This window comes from Manis javanica, chromosome 1 (assembly GCF_040802235.1).
Source record: "Manis javanica isolate MJ-LG chromosome 1, MJ_LKY, whole genome shotgun sequence".
Lineage (NCBI taxonomy): Eukaryota > Metazoa > Chordata > Mammalia > Pholidota > Manidae > Manis > Manis javanica.
Window position 1 is genome coordinate 19,189,076 of NC_133156.1, and position 20,200 is coordinate 19,209,275.

The 20,200-nt window shown below is 34.8% G+C and overlaps 1 protein-coding gene across 3 annotated transcripts in view; it reads left to right on the plus strand.

The window, feature by feature from the left end:
* Positions 1–20,200, plus strand: part of NBEA (neurobeachin) — a 547,470-nt gene that overhangs the window by 289,050 nt on the left and 238,220 nt on the right. For all 3 annotated transcript variants that reach the window (XM_073229196.1, XM_073229216.1, XM_073229206.1), the window contains exons 36-37: positions 414–522; positions 3,918–4,084. In XM_073229196.1, the coding sequence (XP_073085297.1) occupies positions 414–522; positions 3,918–4,084 (276 nt within the window). The remainder of the gene's footprint in view (positions 1–413; positions 523–3,917; positions 4,085–20,200) is intronic.

Here is a 20,200-nt window from a genome sequence, read left to right on the forward strand (position 1 = left end):
ACCACTAGTCCTATCATCTGTATTTTTTAAAGTACGAATCCAGTTTATAGATTTCCTATTATGTGGTCATCTGGTTTTTGTGTTGAGGTTTTACTTCAAGTCAGTGAATTCTGTTTTTTCAACTATTTTAAAACACTTCATCAAAAATCCTTAATCTTTTCCCTCTCACTTCGTTGGGTTCATCCATTCACAAGACACTCTGGATTGAACACAGGCATTGCTGTTAACAGTTTATGGCATATTTCTATATTTCAAATGTCACTGCATTATGATTTTAATGATTAATTTTATAATGTAGCTTTAACATTTATGCATAATGAATAGTTCTAATACTGAAATTTGATCATTTACAAAAGTTGGATTAACCAAAGCTAATAAGAATTAATAAATTCCGGAGCTATTTTTCTTTTTAGGTTACTATGCCACGCCATGAAGGACCATATAGTTCGTGTTGCCAATGAAGCCGAGTTTATTTTGAACAGACAGAGAGCTGAGGATGTACATAAACATGCAGAGTTTGAGGTATGGTTTGGGGAATGGATTAAATTTCTGCTTTTCTCTTGTAAGTCTGCTCTTACCGATGGTAGCGTGACATCAGAACGTTTTCTGTAAGACGAAACTTTCCCTGAAGGCATTTAAGTTCTCATTTTTAAAAGCTTTAGTAAATGTTGAACACAGAGCACTAGACTATCTTCACTTCATTTACAGCAGGAAGATAGATCCCTCCTTCCCGGGGCCTAACCACTTGGAAGACTGAAGTCATTCTAACAAACTCTTACAAGCAAATAAAATGTTATCATGCGATACTGGAGTAATTTTTCAGCTAGCAGAGTTTATAAACTATTAGTTATGGACATAATAAGGAGTGACATTGAAGAAACTCAGTTTCACCAAAAATTCACTCTTTTATTATTTATTAATGTATCCATTTTTAGAATGGCCAAAGGTCATTTTAGGTCATATTTTATTTTTATAATTGATATTCTCATTGACAACTGAAGCACTGCTACTATATGATATATATATAGATAGATCTACATGTGTATATATAAATATATATATGGAAATACAATATTTTTAGATGTTCATAAGTATGCTGAGTAAAGACTAAATTAGCTATCATTTCTATTTTATATGCAAAAGTAAAGTATTTTGAAGTACTATATAGTCCATAATAATTTTTAATTAAAAATATTATTTTTACATTCCTAGTATATCATAATTATTTGCCAGTATTTGTATTGCCTCAGGCCCGCCAAATATCTTGATTTCAGTGTTTCATATATAACAATTACTTCAATTCAGACAATTTACAAAACGCAATTGGTTTCAGAAATCTTTGGGTAACCTGGTGTGCATTTAGCCTGAACTGCCAGTGGCCTTGAAAATAATAAATAACTCCATCAATTTATTCTCCTGTTGCAACGTGCAAACAAGTGCAGTGTAAATGGATATTCGAGCTGAAGATTTCAGTTTTGATGAGGTTTTTATCTCAGTAAACCAGCTCTCTTAGTCACGCAAGTTGATATCCTAGGTCTAGTAATCTCAGACCTGGCTAGCAGAAACAGGAGCCAGAGAAATAGCTGCTGTCGCTCTAATACTCATAACCTCTGCTTCATTTGTCAAATGAGACAGCACCCACTTGTCAAATGGATTTGCAACAACCTTATTTTGAAAAAAAAATAACAAATATTGTAAACTTTGATAAAAGAATGTTGACAATTCAGTGTTTGTTGAGTGGCTTTGTATTTTTTCAACAATAAACACCATTGGGTGTTTGTCAGTGTATCATCCTGTATTCTGGATGACAAGCAAAGATTGAGTTATCTGTTCTTTGAAGAGTATGTTTAGGTATAAGATATGCCAGAACTCTAAGCAAAATAAGAATATTCAATTAACTTTTGACTTCAGTTAGTAAATAAGATTTAGAATATTAACTGAATTCCCTGTGGGATCAGTTGCAAGTCATTTATGTATTTACTAGGAGAATCAAGATATTCTATGAGGATATAAGATCAGTATTTGTCATGTGAAATATTTAAAATCGATTTTCAAGCAGCTAGGTATCAGCTACAAGCTTTAACATACGTTTATCCAAGGTGATATTAAACTCAGTGCAGTGTTTCTCAACCTTTTTTTCATTACCACTCCCCTAAGGAATCTTTTTAGACAGTTTTCATCCTAATTGCCTCCTACAATAAAATTTTATTAGCACCAATATGCTGCAAATCAGTCTGTATGCTGTATATGCATCTGTGCTTTGTACATAAAAAGAGTAAGATTTTTTTCACACAAACCAACCAGCAGTTTTCAGCCCTTTGGGGGTGAGATCACTTCTATTGAGGATGCATGGTTAAGGGTGATAAGAGGCTGTGCAGGGGGCTGAAGACTGGTTTTTAGATTGTGTATGCATAACATAAAGTACTTATGTCAGCCTAATGTTGAGAGTATTATCATTGTCACTTAATGAATATACATTATTTTCTTAACCCAAATGTTTGAGTTTGTTCTTTTTAGACTAGAGCTATGTTAGTTAATGCATTGATGTGTGCGTGTATGTGTGTGTAGTTTACCAAACACCACTTTTAAATTGTTAAAATTGCATTACAGTCATAATGTTTTATTAGGACTTTTTATGGAATTTCTCTGGCTTCCAAATAAGCCTGTAATTAAGAGAAAAAGTGTATTTAATTTGAGATGGGTTCTTCACAGTTAAGTTTTTTTAGTTAATCACTGTAATTGTTAAGGAAGAAAAATGAAAATTTAATTTTACTCTCCAATGAGCTAATGAAATATTAACCTCATTATGGAGGTAGACCATTGTACTAATTGGTGATTCCCTGTACAAAAAGATAAATTGGAAAATGAATTAATCCTTCTTAGATTACTGTAGGGTTATTTCTCTGAAAGAGGCAATTTGGGGGAGCAGTCTGTATCAATAGAGAAACAGAAGGGACAGTTCAGGTACCTTCCGTGAAACAGATTTTAACAGAATATTGATGAATTGTACTAGTTATATGTATGTTTTTAGATATATGTGATTTTTTTTTCTCCCTAGTTGTATGACTTATATACATATTTGGTAAGGTTAAAATTTATGGTTAGTCCATCCTATACACAAATCACTATGTAAAAAATCAAACTTATAATTAAAGAGATGTTCATCTTCATTTTCATACTGAACCTTTTTGTTGCACATAGCTGATCAATCCATGTTGCTAATACCAGTGAGCATGGATACAGATAGCTGACAGGACAGCCGATTTTTATAGCAGATAATAGAATAGTGGTTATCATGAGAACCTTTTTGTACATTAAATTTTAGAGTTGAAAGAGATTGTAGAGAAAGCCTTCTCTTAGCTTCCAAATTTTACAAATATAAAACTGAGTAGAGTGGGAAAAAAAGAATTTTCATAAACTGAAATAAAGCTCGGGTCTAAATTCCTAAACCATTGCTTTTTCTTCTATATCACATTGCCAATTATAAAATGGAAAATAATAAATGACAATTTTTTTAATCTCTATATAATTACTAGGAACATAGTTCTTATTGTGAGATATATACTATATCAGTTAAAATAAGATTTATATTTGTAATAAATCATTTTCATTTCTAAAATTACCATCTTTAGAATACAGTAAAATCAGAATTTCAGAATGTGAAGGAACCTGAAAAGTCAATTACTTTATACGACATTATCCAAATTATTATATTTAATGTATCAACACGTAGAAAGAGCACATCTTTACCAGTTTGCAAGGTAATTATATGTATGCTTTAGAGTAAATTTTCAAAAGAGACCTGAGATTCTAAAATTGGATTACTACCCTCTAACTGAAGCTTCGATGTCATTCAGTACTTACACAGAGTAGAAATTACACATGAATCATTATGCACTGTTGGAATTTCTGTGCAGTCGCAGTGTGCCCAGTATGCTGCCGATAGAAGAGAGGAAGAGAAGATGTGTGACCATCTCATTAGTGCTGCTAAACACCGAGATCACGTTACAGCGAATCAGCTGAAACAGAAGATCCTTAATATTCTCACAAATAAACACGGAGCCTGGGGAGCAGTTTCTCATAGGTGAGTTCCAGCAAATTACAAGTAAATACTAACTCATAGGTTCATTGCAGTAGTTAGAAGTTAAAAATGACTCTTAGTTTGAAATTATTTAGAAAATATGGTTTAAAACTATAAAAAAAAAAGATGAATTTTTTCTGGTATATCTTTAGTAATGCCTCTATATAATATTTTAGAAGAAACCCTTTTAAAAGTAGCTCAGAAGGAAGTTATGTCTAATATATAATAATATGTAACATAATACAAAATTTATCGAGGCAAGTATTTTAGACCACTCTCATATGATGTGTGTTGGTGGTAAGAAATAGCTCATTTTTTAATCTTTCAGAGTCAAATCTTCTTACTTATTAAATTTAAATCATTCTTAATGCTTTCTTATACACTAGTAATAACAATATAAGCATTTACCATGCACAAGTAGTATGTTCTCCTTAAAATGTTTCCGCTATGTGCTTTGCGTCATACTAAGAACTGTACATGGATTACTCATTTAACCTTCAGAATGTCTCCATTAAGGCTGATATTGAAGTGTTATGTTACAGTGTGACAACTGAAGCCTTCAGGGGTTAAGTAAAATTACACAGTATCATGTAGCTCGTTCAAATAGAGGCAGTTTTTAAGCCAGGGTTTTCCAGAGAAATACAAAGAGAACCAGTAGGATATATGTAAGGCATCAGATACAGATTTATTTTAAAGAATTGGTTCGTGTGGTTATAGGGACTGGCATGTCTTAAAATGTGTATGATAGACTGCAGCTGGAAACTGAGGCAGGATTTCTGCTATAGTCTTGACACAGAATTCCTTCTTCTCCAGAATAACCTCCAGTCTTCCCTCTAAGGCCCTCAACTGATTGGATGAGACCCCCTCACATTACAGAGGGTAAAATCGTTTACTGAAAGTCAGTTGATTGTAGATGTTAATCACATCTACAAAATACCTTCCCAGCAATAACATCTAGGTTAGTATTTGGCCAAACGACTGAGCACCATAGCCCTAGACAAGCTGACACGTACAGTTTGATTATCACAAAGAGTAGCAATAACGTGAGCATGGTGCCCAGCCATAGACCTCGTCTCTCTTGTTTTGTCGCCTGAATTGGATTTATCTACTTAGCTATATGCAGTCAGGTCTATAACATACTATAGCTAATAATTCAGTGATATTCAGAGCATCGCCTTAAATGTGTAAAGCCATCCATGGTTTTGGTTTTAATTATTTCATCATGTCATTAGAATTCAGCTAATAGACAGTGGTCTCCATAGCAGCAGTCATGTGCCAATGTGCCCAGTGCATCCGCGGCTCAGCTTACCTTTCGCAGCGTCGTAGAAGTCTAATGCAGGTCACGCAGCTTAAGAGCAGTGATGTGAAAGGACCAGGTGATGTAGTCAATAGTCACTGTATGGGTCAGGCCCAAAATGTCTGTTATTTGGATGTGAAGGTGATCAAGTTGAAACCTTTCTGACCCAACTGATTACCAACATCTTTCTGCTGCTTTTTATCCTAAAACATAGAGATTTTAATAATTATTTTTATTGAAGTATAGTTGATGTAAATAATATCAGTTTGAAGTATATAACATGGTGGTGATTCGGCACTTATACACATTATTAAATCCTCACCCCAACTAGTGTAGTTACTATCTGTCAGCATAGAAAGATATTACAGAACTATTGACTATATTCTCCGTGCTGTACTTTTATCCCTGTGACTAACTTACATTATGTTGAAATTTGTGCCTCTTCATCCCCTTCATCTGTTTTGACCATCTATCCTAACCCCTCCCCCAGGTAAGATTTTTTTTTTAAGTTAGGATGATAATTTTAATAAGTCCCTCAAAAGTAAGACATTCTGTAAAATGCTTAGTATATAAACTTAAAAATGGCACAAAACACAAATGATGATAATGAAGGTCAGTAAGCAGATATAAACAATAAATCTCATAAATTTTAGACTACTTTCTCAGCCATAGAAGTCATGAATTTTAAAATGAAGCTTAGTGGTTTGTATCTCCACATTAATGAAACTTCTCCTTGGCTTACAAATGGCACAATGTTTGAAATTTTGACCATTTGTAACAAGTGCCTGGAGTTGTGAGGTTATCATAGTCCCTCAGTTCTTAATTGGGCTCTTAATTAAAATATGCATTTCCCAAACTGTAGAAAATATTTTTCAAGCAGTAGCATCTGGTATCTTGGCAGACAGCATTTTATTGGAATCATTGAAGATGGTACATTATTAGGCTGTTGAGAAAAATCTTTGGTCTTCTTTGATGTGATTTTATAAGCTTGCTTTTTAGATCAGACATTTTTACTTAAATATGACTACATCTCCTAAATACTACGTTGAACTCATTGACTTTTTGAAAGTCATTAAGAGATGTTACAACATTTAGGAAAGTTGAATTCCAACAGTATTTTTCTCTGTGAATATCCTCCTTTTCTAACTTCATATTAGGCATTTTTGTTTTTATAAAGAAAATGAGTGAATTGGTTTACAGCTATACTGTTCTATATTATATGCACATTCAAATTTTATATTAGGCTGTGAAGTATTTTTTTGTATTTGTGCTCACAAGTAGTTTAGTGTCTTTTGTCAATTCTAAGGGTTGCCTGTCTAGCTGAAGTGTGCCATTGCCCTGGAGTGCTGTATTTTGAAGTCATCTGTCATGGATACATTGTAGAGAGAGAAGACTATTTATGTTTATGGCATTTTAAGTAACTGAGTTAAACCCTTTGGAATATAGAGAAATGGCTTCTTTACTGTCATCACTGTTCACTTAATCTTGTGACCCTGACATGATAGCATTCCCGTAAATCTCCCTGTGGGTATTCAATAGATGAACATCAAAATGTAATGACTGTTTCAGCTTTAGGAATTCACTATGTGATGGAATAAACACAGCCCAGATAGTAATATTACAGAGGCATTTTAACACTACCTTTTTTCTAACATATAATACTAGAAAATAGTCATTTATTGTAATTTGTATTCTATTTTCAGGTGGCATTTGCGGTATATAATAAGCATGTGATTAAAAGAAAAAGAAAATAGATATAGATAATATGCATAGTACATAAGTTTCTCTTAAAGGAGTTTGAATTTTTTGGTATACTTAAGATCATAAAAATAATAAAATCGGTTTTTGCAAGGATATATTACTATATATAGGTTTATTCATTTTGTGTTTTAATTATATTACATTTACGCTGTTATTTTTTATTTTTAAATATTTGTGATTGTGTAATTCCTTAAGCATTCATTTTTAACTTAAGAATTTTTTTTACCCCCTACCTAAGTTTAAGAAACTTTTGAGACATTCAGGAAAAAAATTTGAGGCCAGTGAGCCATTCAAGAAAAAAACACATTAACATACAGCCCTGAGCTAATTAATGGAAGAAGGAAAAGGACTTAACACCCAGTGCTCCCTATACTGCGTCCCAGAGAACCTGCCCACAGACAGGGAGAAAATCCAACTTTGGGAACATTGTTTGAAAAACAAATGCTACCGATACTGTCACTGCTTAGACAATACATCTATAAGAAAAAATGAACTTAAAGCAAATTACATTGGTCTCCCACCCTCTACATATGTGAAAACCTTTTTGTTCTTCTAGTTTAGTTTGGGTAAAACCTCTAATCCTCTCTTGAGCAGCATTTTGTACTTTGGCTACTATTAATTCAATTTGCATGATAAATAATGATACATTCTAAACACCAAAAGTGTGTTGTATAATATAAAATCTGTATAATTGTAGCATTTATATTTTCATACGATTTTTATAGAAATCTACATAGCAGATCTGTTAAAGACCCTCCTTAGCATCTTTGGTAGCAGCCCAGGCAGAAAACCAAGGAAATGAAGAACACTGAATCCACTCAGAAAAGAAGGTCAATTACTAAAATGACATAAGTCCCCAGGAAAATAAGATGACTCAGGTGTATTTACTAATTAAATTTTAGACCACTACCATTCAATTAAGAAACAATTTTCCATGAAGAGAAGGTTGATATGTATCACTAAATAGATGGTCATCTCCTCTACTTTGGGTTTATACAACTAAGCCTTCACAAGAATACCTTGTTTTTTAATACCCTTTCAAGCTGATATAACTCCTAAGAATTTGATTCATATGATTTATATTTGAATTTGAAATTACAATATTTCCTTATGGAGAGTGTAAAGACAGAAACCGTTTTTCTTGTAAGTAGGGTTTTTTTCTCTTACCATTATTTAGTAAATAGTTACTGGATTGCAGTCAGGCACTATAGATAAAGATACTGTTCAGAGCCAGGGAATGTGGTATTACATAAAGAGGATTTTTATGTGTGTTTTGAGTTTTAACATAAATCTTAAAAATTAAGTGCAGCTGGCTTTTGGATGAAGAAGGACTTTTAAGGGCTGCACAATAAAATATTGCCAAATATAAACTATCACAGAGGCATTTTTAAGGCTTAGAAACTAGATTTACCCAGCCCTGTAAACTGAGTGCTTTTAGGACACATTAGGACACAGTTTTGAGCAGCAAGTTAATAAACATGAAATAGACTAGCAAAATACCTTGTTAACTTCTTTAGGAGCAGCCATTAAGAATATGATAAGGTAAATCATTAAAATTTTCACCTTTAAGCATATTTGATGGTGTCACAGTCAGAGTTATGAGAGTATTGTTTCCAAGTCTTAATAGTTCAAGGGCACTTAAATGATGAGGACCTTGTAATGGTTCCCTGGAGAACCATCATGTCTGTTGCTTAGTTTAGTTTAAGATAAAATTGATAAATCAACTGCTTTTATTTCATCTTGATTTATATATAGGCCCTTTTACTCTATATAAAAAAATAAGACTTTTCTGGTCAACCCCAACTAATTATACTTACCATCCCACAGATTATTTTACATTAAACTTCAACTGTGGTCAACCCAGATTCGATCTGTAAAATGGTACTCATCGTACATTACATATGCTCCTGACCTTGTGACTGCTGTCTGCTTTTCCAGTTTGGGGTTATAATCCAGAACGCCGAAGAATAAACCACCTAGGATTTGTCTCTTTGTATTTCTTGAGTTTCTTTAGTATCTGTCTCTATCCTGCCGCACTTGAAACTGTGCCATTAAAATGGTTTTCATTTTGAAGTTAGTCTCATCCATCTTCATCTTCTTGCAACCCCAAATTACTTGTATTTATTCAATTTATCATAAATTCCTTTATCATTATTAACACTAGTATTGTTTCATTTTTTTTAAACAGTCTGCACTCCAGATATTTTAAAGTAGCTTTCTGATCTATTTTTCACATTTACATTATTAATAATACACAGTACAGACCTCTTAAGTAGGTTGTGAAGATTAAAAACATTTTAAATACAAATGTTAGTAGTTATTACTATGATTATGTCACTCCTTGCTAAATGTTTCCCATAAGAGTTAACTTCTTAACTCTACAAAGCTCCAAAAATATCTAAACTACTCATAAAACATGGTGTATTAACTTAGTTCCATGTGTTTTTGCTTCAGATGCTGGGTACGAAAGTATTAGTAAGAAGGTCCATTCTTCCAGCCTCTGCCCATAAATAAATACACCCATCCATCCAGGGCACGTATGTGTCTGTTGTTAATGCAGAGATGTGCTATATATTGGGGCCAAGGGTTTATATGGCAGCCTGACTGTTTGTTTGAGTACCTGAATACCTTAATGATTAAAAAATCCAACATAAGGAAAATAAACAAAATACAATGAATACTTGATTGACCTTTGTTAAAATCCCATGTCGTCAGGTTAGAATTTCCAACTGTCCACTTGACATCTTTAATGAGGTATCCCATGAGGTCTCAAAGTAAGTAAAACTGAAGTATTACCACTGAGTTTAGTTTCTTTCTTGTCTCTGCTTCTCAAACACTTTCTTAGTTCATATCCCTGTCATATTGTGTATATCTATATTTTTATGTTACTGGCAAAACTCTAGGTTCCTCTGGAGTTGAAGTTCTTAATATGTACAAATACCTGGCACATAAGAGGTGGTCTGCAAGTAAATATTATTTGTAAGTAAGGAAGTGAATGAATACAGGAGTTCAGAGTACTTACTGTCTCCAAGAACTCTGAAACATTAGAAAATGTGCCCAAATAATCATTATTATTGGGTAACAAGATAATGATTATTATTTGGGTATATTTGCTAACATTTGGGAAATTACTAACTTTGATAAAGAATTGAAGAGAACTACATTTTAATTCTGTCTCTACCTCTGACTCTCTGCTTTACCTTGAGATATGGCAAGAATAAATAATCTTAAATAATCCTATTACTCGGGATATTTTAGATTATTTTAATTACAATGTTGTACGTATGTAGTTCAATTCTAATATTCAGTGTATTTTTTGGTAAACTTTGAATATAAAAATATTCATCTAAATATGAATTGAATATTCAACTAAATTCAACTAAATATAAGAATATTGAACTAAATTGCTAAATACGGTATAAAATTTAAGTTATTAAAATTAATTTTATAAGTATTAATTAAGCATATGGATAGCCTTAAGTTGGAGCAACTTGAATTCAAATTCCATCCCCCAAATTTCAGCTCCATATAGATTTGGCAAATTTTTGAACCCCTCCAAGCATCAATATTTTTCACATGTAAAATGTCACATAGTAACTAATTTAAAGAATTGTGGACTGTGATTTAGAAACCAAAATTCTGCCATTATATCAAATGTTTATTAAGTAAATATTTCAAATTAGTAATGATTTAAAAGGAAACCTCAGTAATAATTTGTCGGCATTCGTACCATTTATTTTCTAATTGAAATATGTGCAGTATTATATTTGATCATTAGAACACTCAACAGCATATGTCAGGCTCAAAATGTTTACAGAGGCCTAAATGACATCTTTACTATTTATTCTGATTTCTAACAGCTTGCCTATGGTTTTCTTTATACTTCTCGCCATTATATAAATTAAACCATTTATTAATTGGCACTGCATTTTTACAAATACGTAAAAACACATGTCTAGATTACTTAGTGGAAATAACTTGTCCTAAAGAAAACTGTGGCAGGTATTGGTCATCAGTAAAGTTTTCCCAAGGGAAACAATTTTACCCACAATGCTGTAAAGTCAGAAATCCAGCCTTAGGTCTGAAAACTTCTTGGCAGCTTTTAAAAAATTGTTGCAGTTAAAATGTGTGTAAGTTTATTTTTTTCATTTCTGGTAATTAACTACTTTTAATCACCATGGCTTTACTTTGCTGGCCTTTCAAAATTGGACACTTCTATTAGGTTGTGCTTATTTACCTAATCAACTCTGACTTAAAACTCATGGTGTGCATTCCCTTCTTCCGATTTTTGAATGGGAACTGAAAGCGTCTGTTTTGGCCCCTGAGCCTCCAGGTGCGCCCTGCCCACCTCGGACCCCATCACGGTGTGTGTACTCTCGCATTGTTTCAGCCAGTTTTTGTTAAAATCACCTAATTAAATTTAAGATGGTTACGATAGATTTGTGGAGCTGTTTAAATGAAAAAAATTTTAGAAAATCCTCTCCTTTTTATTCAAAGATTGTATCAGCGTCATCCCCTAAATTTGACATTTCATTTTTCCTCCCTTTGCTTGAGTGACTCATGCTTAAACGTGCACATGGATCGGTTCCATTACTTCCGGGACACAAATAAGGATACACTGTATTATCTCATTGCTTTACAAATATGCAGCAAGGTGGCAACTTACCTATGTACGTGAAGTCATAGCATTTCTACATTGACAGAACTTTGACTTTGTAATAGCGAGCCTTGAATATGTTGCCAGAAAAAATAAGGAATTTAGGAAATGTCATAGTTAACCTGAATTAATGCGGGTGTTTGCAGTTTCCAGTGACTAACAGACAGTCGTTGCCTCTGGAGTATTTGAAAGGTAATGCTCCCGTGCCAAATATTTTTACTTTACAAGTATTTATGAGAGGGAAATGTCTTGTGGGATGCCATTTGTGAGGGACTAATTGGATAATATAAACCACAAACCTTGTCTTTGTTGTTGTTATTCCATTTTTTTAATTTAATTTTTTTTTGGTCTAAAACAGGGAAGAAAAATGAGCCATTATTTCCATGACCTAAAGGTTTTCTTGCTGCAACTGAATAGCTCACTTTTACTCGATGCTACATTAACTTTTCCATTAAGGACACTGTCGTGAAGCACAGAGCCCTTAAGCATTATGAAGTTGCTCCATGACATTTGTTCACTGATACAAATGCTCTATTTGAATGTTGCCATCATTCCAAGGTGAAAGCCTTCATCACATTTTAAGAGTGTTGTTTCTTTCATTTTAAATTTTGATTTAATTGCACTGCTGTGGTTTAAGTGTCTGTAACCATTCTCATAAGCCTGAATTGTTTCCTTATTTAGAACTCTGTCACTTAAACTATGATATAATTATAGTGTTACTATTACCCATAAAATCCAGATTTGCAAGTAACACGTCTTTTTTAAAAAATAAAAAAGGCAAATACTTGGGTGTCATGCATGTCCTGTATTCATTTTTCTTCTTTTCCATCTTTTCACTCATTCTATAAATCATGCCCGTTGTGTAGAGTTGCATGGGACCTGAGGGGTGGTCTCCAGGGGGCTGGAGTCTTGGGGTGAGGCTGGTGATGGAAGGAGTAGGACATCCCCCCTTCTGGACTGTTAGACTGTTGGAGGCAGGGGAGACTTCGAACTGCAGGGTGGTCAGAAAGAGAGATTGTTAAGTTGGGGGCATGTGCTCTAGTAACGGGAGACCGGAGAAAAGGTGCCATACGTCTGCTTCGAGTTAACGGTGTGGTGCCCCACAGCAGGCAGGGGGGCCCCAGGATTCAGGGGCCCTGAACCCTCAGCATTTCTTCCTAGCCCATTTTCAGGCTTTACCCATCCTGGTGAGAGGATGAATTCTATGGTGATGAAAGGGCTGTGACAATCAGACACCCTTTGTTTTCGTGTTTCTGCAAAGAGCCAAGAAATAGGGAAAGAGCTGATAACAAGCAAATTTATGTTCTGGGATATTTTGTTTGTTGGCATTTGGACAGGTTGGTTTTTGTGTTTTGTGTTCTTTGGGGTTTTTGTTTGCTTTTTTGTTTTGTTTTATTTTGTTTTTTGATTTTTGCATTTTTTACTGCACAGAGACAGGCTTCCTTACCGGCCATCAGAGTGAGCAATGTGGTGGAAGGTTATTGATGTTGATCAAAAGCAATATTGGGCTGGTGAGCAGCAGAGATGGCGAAGCACTACGTAGAGGAAGGGGCTACTTGAAAGGCTGACCTGGGATTGCCGAGGGGGACAGGAGGGGGACATAGCGCAGACCCCGAACCCCTGCCAGTGAAGGACTAAAAAGTCCATTCGGGTCAAGCTGCTCAGGTGGGCAGTGGGAAGGGCCTCTCCTTTGGGGGTTAGGGTTTGACAGGGTATCTCTTTCTTGCATAGCAACAATCTCTGTTCTATATAGTTTTGAAGGTTAATTTCGCCCAAATCCAAATGCTTCCAGACTTTTCCATCTGAAACACACAACTGTCATGAAGCAGCAAAGTGCTGTCTCTCATTTCACAAGCTTGTTAAAATTTACATCTTCCCGTGAATAAGCCTCTAGCTCAGATCCAGTGATCTTTATGTATCCTTTCCAGATATTTCGCCTTTCTGGTTGTTTCTCACCGATTCTGAATTGTTTTCTTGTCTTCACGCTTTATCATATCCTAACATCTTGGAAGACATCTGACTCCTGACTCCACAGTAAATTATTACACTTTTCCACCAGTGTAGTCTTATCTTTATGACCTCTGTTAAAACTTCTTTTCATTTATTTAATCAAAATAAACCATAAACCTACACACAAGTACACAAACTCGCAGAAACACCAATGTGGGTCTTTTCATTGACATCTCTTACTCTTAGTCTGACCTGTACAAGCTCTTTACTAATCCAGTGAGCGGCCAGAGGAGACGGCGGCCTATCAGTGTCTTTCCAAAGAACCATCGTAATTATTCTGATTACCCTGCAGCTTTAGGACTAGAATAGCAAAAATTAACTGACATGATCTATTAATACCATATCAATAATAATGATAATTTTGATAATGACATATAAAATTGAATTGCGTCATTGAATCTTAGTGTCTTGAGAAAAAAAGGATCTTAGATAAACGAAATGAGTGTGTTTATGTGAATATATGCATATGTGCATCTAGGAATAGGCCTTCAGAAACTAAGGTAAATCTGATTTTGTTTCATTCCCCCTTGTCTTCAGAAGTCCCTGCTTCCAAAAATCTCTTTGGCCCAGCTGGCTGGCATGGCTTTGAAAACAAAACCCCAATAAACTCTCTCCCTCATGGGCATAAGTCTACTTTGCTGGTGAAATCTGAAAGACAGAGACAGGTTCATAACTCGTAGGAATGAATGTTTGTGGTCAAATTCCAGAAAATATAATTGGGCATTCTGAAAATATTTTGTAGATTTCTTGAAATATTTAAACTGTGTGATGACACTGGCAGGGCATGTAACATCCTGTGCTTATAATGTTAGCTTTATAATTTTCTTTTGTGTGTTGGGAAAAATGCAAATCAAGTCAGGGTTTGGGGGTCTTGGATAGCTTTTATTTTATAAGTAAATCAAATCAGTAGATTTGGGTTTCAAATAAGCAGTGAAATGGACCGTAGATTACCACACAGCGAAAGAAGATGTAAGCACGGAGGCATTAGTAATTTTCTTTTTCACTTCAAAGTATGACATATATGGAAAAGTGCATATAAACAGATTAATGAATGTTCAAAGATGGAAAACATCCAGGCAGTTATCCTAGATAAAGAAACAGAATATTAGCAAACCTTAGAAACCCTGCTTGTATTCCCCACCAACCCCCCAACATAACCCCAGTCCTAAACCCTGAGAGCATGTAATTCTTTAAGCTGCTTTGTATTTATGTAAATGGAATCATGTAGTCTGAACCATTCTGGCTGCCATCTTCTACTCACTGTAAGCTTTGTGAGATTCATCCATGTTGTTGCATATTGTTTATTCTCCTTGCTGTGTCCTGGTCCATTTTGTGATACATCTGAGTATTTATTATACAGATTTTGACTATTATAAATAATGTTGCTCTGAACAATTTGATACACTTGTTTTTCTTTTCATTATTTTTTGATGAACAAATAAATATATTTCTGTTAAGCATGTACCTAGAATCACTAAGTCATTCGTCTGGTCTTATATCCAGCTTTACTACTAAGCAGTTTTCCAAAGTGTTCAGTTCTGTGTTCTCTCCAACACTTAGTACTTTCTGTGTTTCCCGTCTAAGCCATTCAGGTGGAAGTAAAATGTATTACATTATAGTCTCCTGCATTCTCCTGCTGATGAGTGACGTTGACTACCTTTTATGATGACCATTAGTGAGTTGCCTACCCTCTTATATCAAATGTCTGAGTAACTCTTCTTACCCATTGTTCTAATGGCTTGTCTTTTCATTCATACTGACTTGTAAGACTTCATGAAATATTCAGGATGAGGCCTTCGTTGGTTGTGTGTTGAAAAGATCTTCTCCTACTCTGTGTATTGCCTTTTTGCTTTCTTATATTTAGTCCCAGTTATCCATTTTTTCTTTTATGGCTAGCATTTTTGTTTCTGGTTGAAGATTTTTTTTGCCTATCCACTATAACAAAGATGTTCTTCTGGTATTTATTCTAAAAGCTTTACGGCTTTACCCTCTGCATTTAGATTTGAAGTCCACTTGGAACTGTGTATGGCAAGTGACAGAAGTCACACTAATGTTTTACCAAATGGATGTTCATCTGACACTGTTTATTGAAAGATTCTTCTTTTCCCCTCTCTACTAAGATGTCTGTTTCTGGGTCTGTCTCTAGACTTTCCAGACTCCCTCTTCAGTTCTTCTGATCAGTTTGTCTATTTTTGCATCAGTCCCACACTGTCTATACCTATCAATAAATAAGTCTGATGCCTGGTGTGACTCTCACAGATGGACTTGGCTACACTTGGCCTTTCTTTGTGTCTCCATGTTAATTTTTTGAGTCAGCTTTCCTATTTCTGAAAAAAATAATAATAAGTGCAGAATTTTGATGAGGATTGCATAGAATCTATAGAACAAATTGGAGACAATTAACATCTTTGAAATACTGAAATGTACATGATACCGTTTACATGCTGTTTGATTCTATTTATGTAGGTCTTATTTAATTCCAATAGTAATTTTTCTACTAGGAGTAGTTTTCAGTGTGGAGGTATACATCTTTCAGAGGATTTATTCCTAGGTATGTGATGTTCTAGTGAAACTTCTGTGAATAGTATCATTTTAAAAAGATAACTATGAGCTTGAGACTGCTATATAGAATGTAGTTTCCTTGCGTAAACCTTTATCCAGTAATTTTGCCAAATTAACTTGAAGTATTTTGTGTATTTATTAGATTTCCTGTGAATATAATCATAGCATCTGCAAATACTGACAGGCTTTCTTTCACTTTGTGTGCCCTTTTTTCTTAACTTTACCACAGTGCCTGGGACTCCAGTACAACGTTGAACTGAAGGGTGCTAGTGAGGGTCTTGTTGCTAATGGCAAGAGGGACGTTTCAGTATTTTGCCATAATTGTGATTGTTGTTGTTTGTTTTATTTGTTTTTTCGTAGATATTCTTTATGAGATAAAAGAAAGTTCACTTCCTTTCCTTTCCCATTCTAGTTTGTAAGAAGTTTCTTTCCTTAATAGTAGTATAATTTTGTCATATGCTTTTTCTTCATTTATCATAATGGTCATATGATTTTTCTCCTTTTTCCTACTAATGTAGTGATTTGGTTGATCCGTGTTTCAATATAAGCTGGGCAAGGGTGATTATTAGGCGAGTTAATGACTTCTCTGAGTGAGAGCTTCCCAAAAGCTGGAGTGCGGATACTCGGGCAATGTATTTGGCACAAAGATTGCTGTTTTCATTAGCTAACTGGCCGCTAACCATTAATATGTCATTTGGGGGAGGGTACCTTCTTCCCTCCAGAGTAACACATCTTAAGCAACTATTTTATGGCACACAGTAGGCCACCGTGCTACTCGGTGTGGGGAACATGAGATGCAAGGATTGGTCTCAGCTCCAAGTAGCTGCAGTCTAGTTTGTGAACCAGGCCAGATCTTAGGTAAGTATATTATTAATATGAAACAACATTTAATAATACTTGAGGAAAGTTTTAACTAGGCTTTATGCTTTATTGAGAAATAGGTGAACATTCAGACTTTCCAGTCCCAAGGTATAGTACAGGGTTGAAACAGCCAGGCTTGTGTCATTACATTAAATTTTCCAGAATAAAGTATGAGAATGGTAGTAGTTAAAGATAAGGCTGCAAAACAGCGTTCAAATTCAATCAAGGAAGATCTTGAATGCCCAGCTGAAGATTAGACCTGGTTGTGAAGGCAACTCAATTTTACAGATAAGAAAATAAGTCTGGAGAGGTCACGACCTGCCTGTGGGGATACTAAATCAGAGCTAGAAGTGCATAAGAAAAAGGAATGGAATCTTCTGGATGCTTAATGAAATTTTCCACCCCCGCCAAACTAGTTTATCTGACTACTTATTATAATGGTGTTACTTTATATTCATAAAAATGGTTTATGTCTTGTATTTTTTCTTATATTCTTCTCTCTCTTATTATATTTCATACTCAGTTGCAAAACCAAATTGATGAGGAGCAGGGGAAAACACAATTATTCTTTAGCCATGACAGATATCATAGGCGCTCATGTCATATGATACCAAATGTTAAAACGAGGTCACAGGGCACTACAGAAAAGGAAACAGCAATGTAGTACCTCTGGGTAATGAATGCGGGGGAAACAGCTCATAGAGGGCACCGGCCAAGGTATTTATCATTTGGTGCTGAAACCGTGACGACATGATAACAAGGTTTTCCTGTAGTAGTCACGATGCCAGAATCCCACAGAATCTCCTCATGATAACTTCTTTCTCCCGTTACTCAGCGCTCTCTCAAACAAGAGGCCAATGACCACAGTTTGGTTAGGATGAGGAAGATATGCCATTACCAGTCCCTTTTTGTGCTGTCCTTGTTATCTTAATTTCTGGAATACATCATTCATTCTATTCTGTTTAACATATGTTTAAGTACAAGGGTTAGCCTTTATTTTATATCCAGAAGTACAGAAAACATGAAAGGAGAAAAAAAATCACCAAGTGGATTTAGGAGTTTGTAATTTTTTCATTAATTTTATGTAGTGTAATGCATCTTGGGTAGTAAATTATGTATTTCAGAAAGCACTAATGTGCATAAAATGGCAATAGTAAAGTGAGTAAGTTAATAGTAAAATAAGTAAATTAATGAAGAATTAATGAAGAAAATAACAATTATTATTATTCCTACAGAAGTCTGCAAGGAAGGCATTATTCCTCCTATCCACTCTTTTTAACTCAACTTTGTAATATGTTTACATTTTCAGAAAGTGTCATATTTATAGTATTATCCACTTTGATACTAATAATACCTAAATTTCATAACATGAGCTAAAATGTAAGTTGAGCTGAAAATAAAAATGCTTAACTTTGGCAATGGAAGAAACTTCAGTTTAGCCCCTTGTTTAGATGTTTCTGGGTGCAATTTAAGCTTGATCTTCTACTAGAAACAGATGAATAATCGGTGTGGCATTAACAATGCACCTTACACAGATTTTCCTTCACGTCCCTACCGTTCTATAATCTGTGGAGCAGCACGTACTGAATTCATAATATAGTTGCTTTGCTCCCATCCTTAAACACATTTATAGCAATGGGATATACGTCTCACTGCACACTGATCGTACATATCAGTATCTTACAAGAGTGGGAAGATCTGAATTTCTGGAGAATTCAGTGGAGGAGCAATTTAGACATAGCATTTAGATGATCAAAGTAAAGCATCCATCAAACTGCCCACCTAGGAGGACTTCCTGTGTTAGGTAAGTAGGCGGCCTTAAAATGAGGGAGGCTAGGTACGACTGGTTGTATTTTTAAGAGCAGTCACAGCTGAGCATAGAAGAAAATGTATTTTCTAAAGTCAGAAATTAAAATAAGTCAGTTATTTTAGTGTCCTGAAGTTAACATCAGTCAGGAACAAGTTGTGCCTAATCAGTGTATAAACTATAAATCACGTAATTTAGAGGGAATGAAGAAATAGAACAGAGGTCATTCCTTATAGATCAAGTAAAGAAGGTGAGTCCAGTTCAGAGAATGGCAGGGCTTGGCATGCTCAGATTTTGCATGTCAAAGCACGTGGATGGAAAGAATGCCTTTAAGGGAAACTTGTAGACTGTCATGAAAAAGAGACAGAGAAGAGCTCTGGGGAACCCGTGAAGGGGGACAGGGCAGGAGATGTGACTTGTCCTGGGTGGACAATCTCCTAAGCCAGCGACAGCAGTCAATGAACAGGATCTATTTTGCATAGCTCTGTTGCTGGGAAAGACATGGAAAAAGACCGTGAATATATATAAAAGCTGAGAAAGTGAAAAATAACAAATGATTCATAAATTTTCACTTTGATGATAAGAATAGTACTGATAAAATTTCTGTCAGTATTTTAAAAAAATGAAGAGAGAAACAAATTTCAGGAAAAGATACAAATTTGCATGTGTGTTTGTGTTTAAACATATTCTTATATATGGGAGATAAATGGGTGTTTTCTTTTATGTTTGGGATATGATGAAGCCAGGCAGGTGGGTACTGGGCTGTGATGCAGTGGGCTGGCCACATGAGAGTCCCATCTGCGTGGGTAAATCTAGCACAGAGGCCCAGGGGTTTCTAGAACTAATGCAAAAAATTTAGAAGAAAAGAGATTCTAATACTCAGGCCCAGTCATAAACGTACTGATTGGAACACCAAAGAAAAGACCAGAAAGTAGAAAAACTACAAACATTGCAAGTATCAATTTTAAATGTTAGTGTTATATTAGTACTTTATTATTGAATCATTTGCCATGTTCTAAAGAGTATTTACTTATCTTAAAATCATACCTAAATAGATACTTTCTATTTTTAGTAAAAATTACTAACTGGTGAATCACAGCTCTTAGACATTAAGTAGTACCCTTGAGATGTGTAAGAGGGATGCATGTCCAGACTGCCTGATAT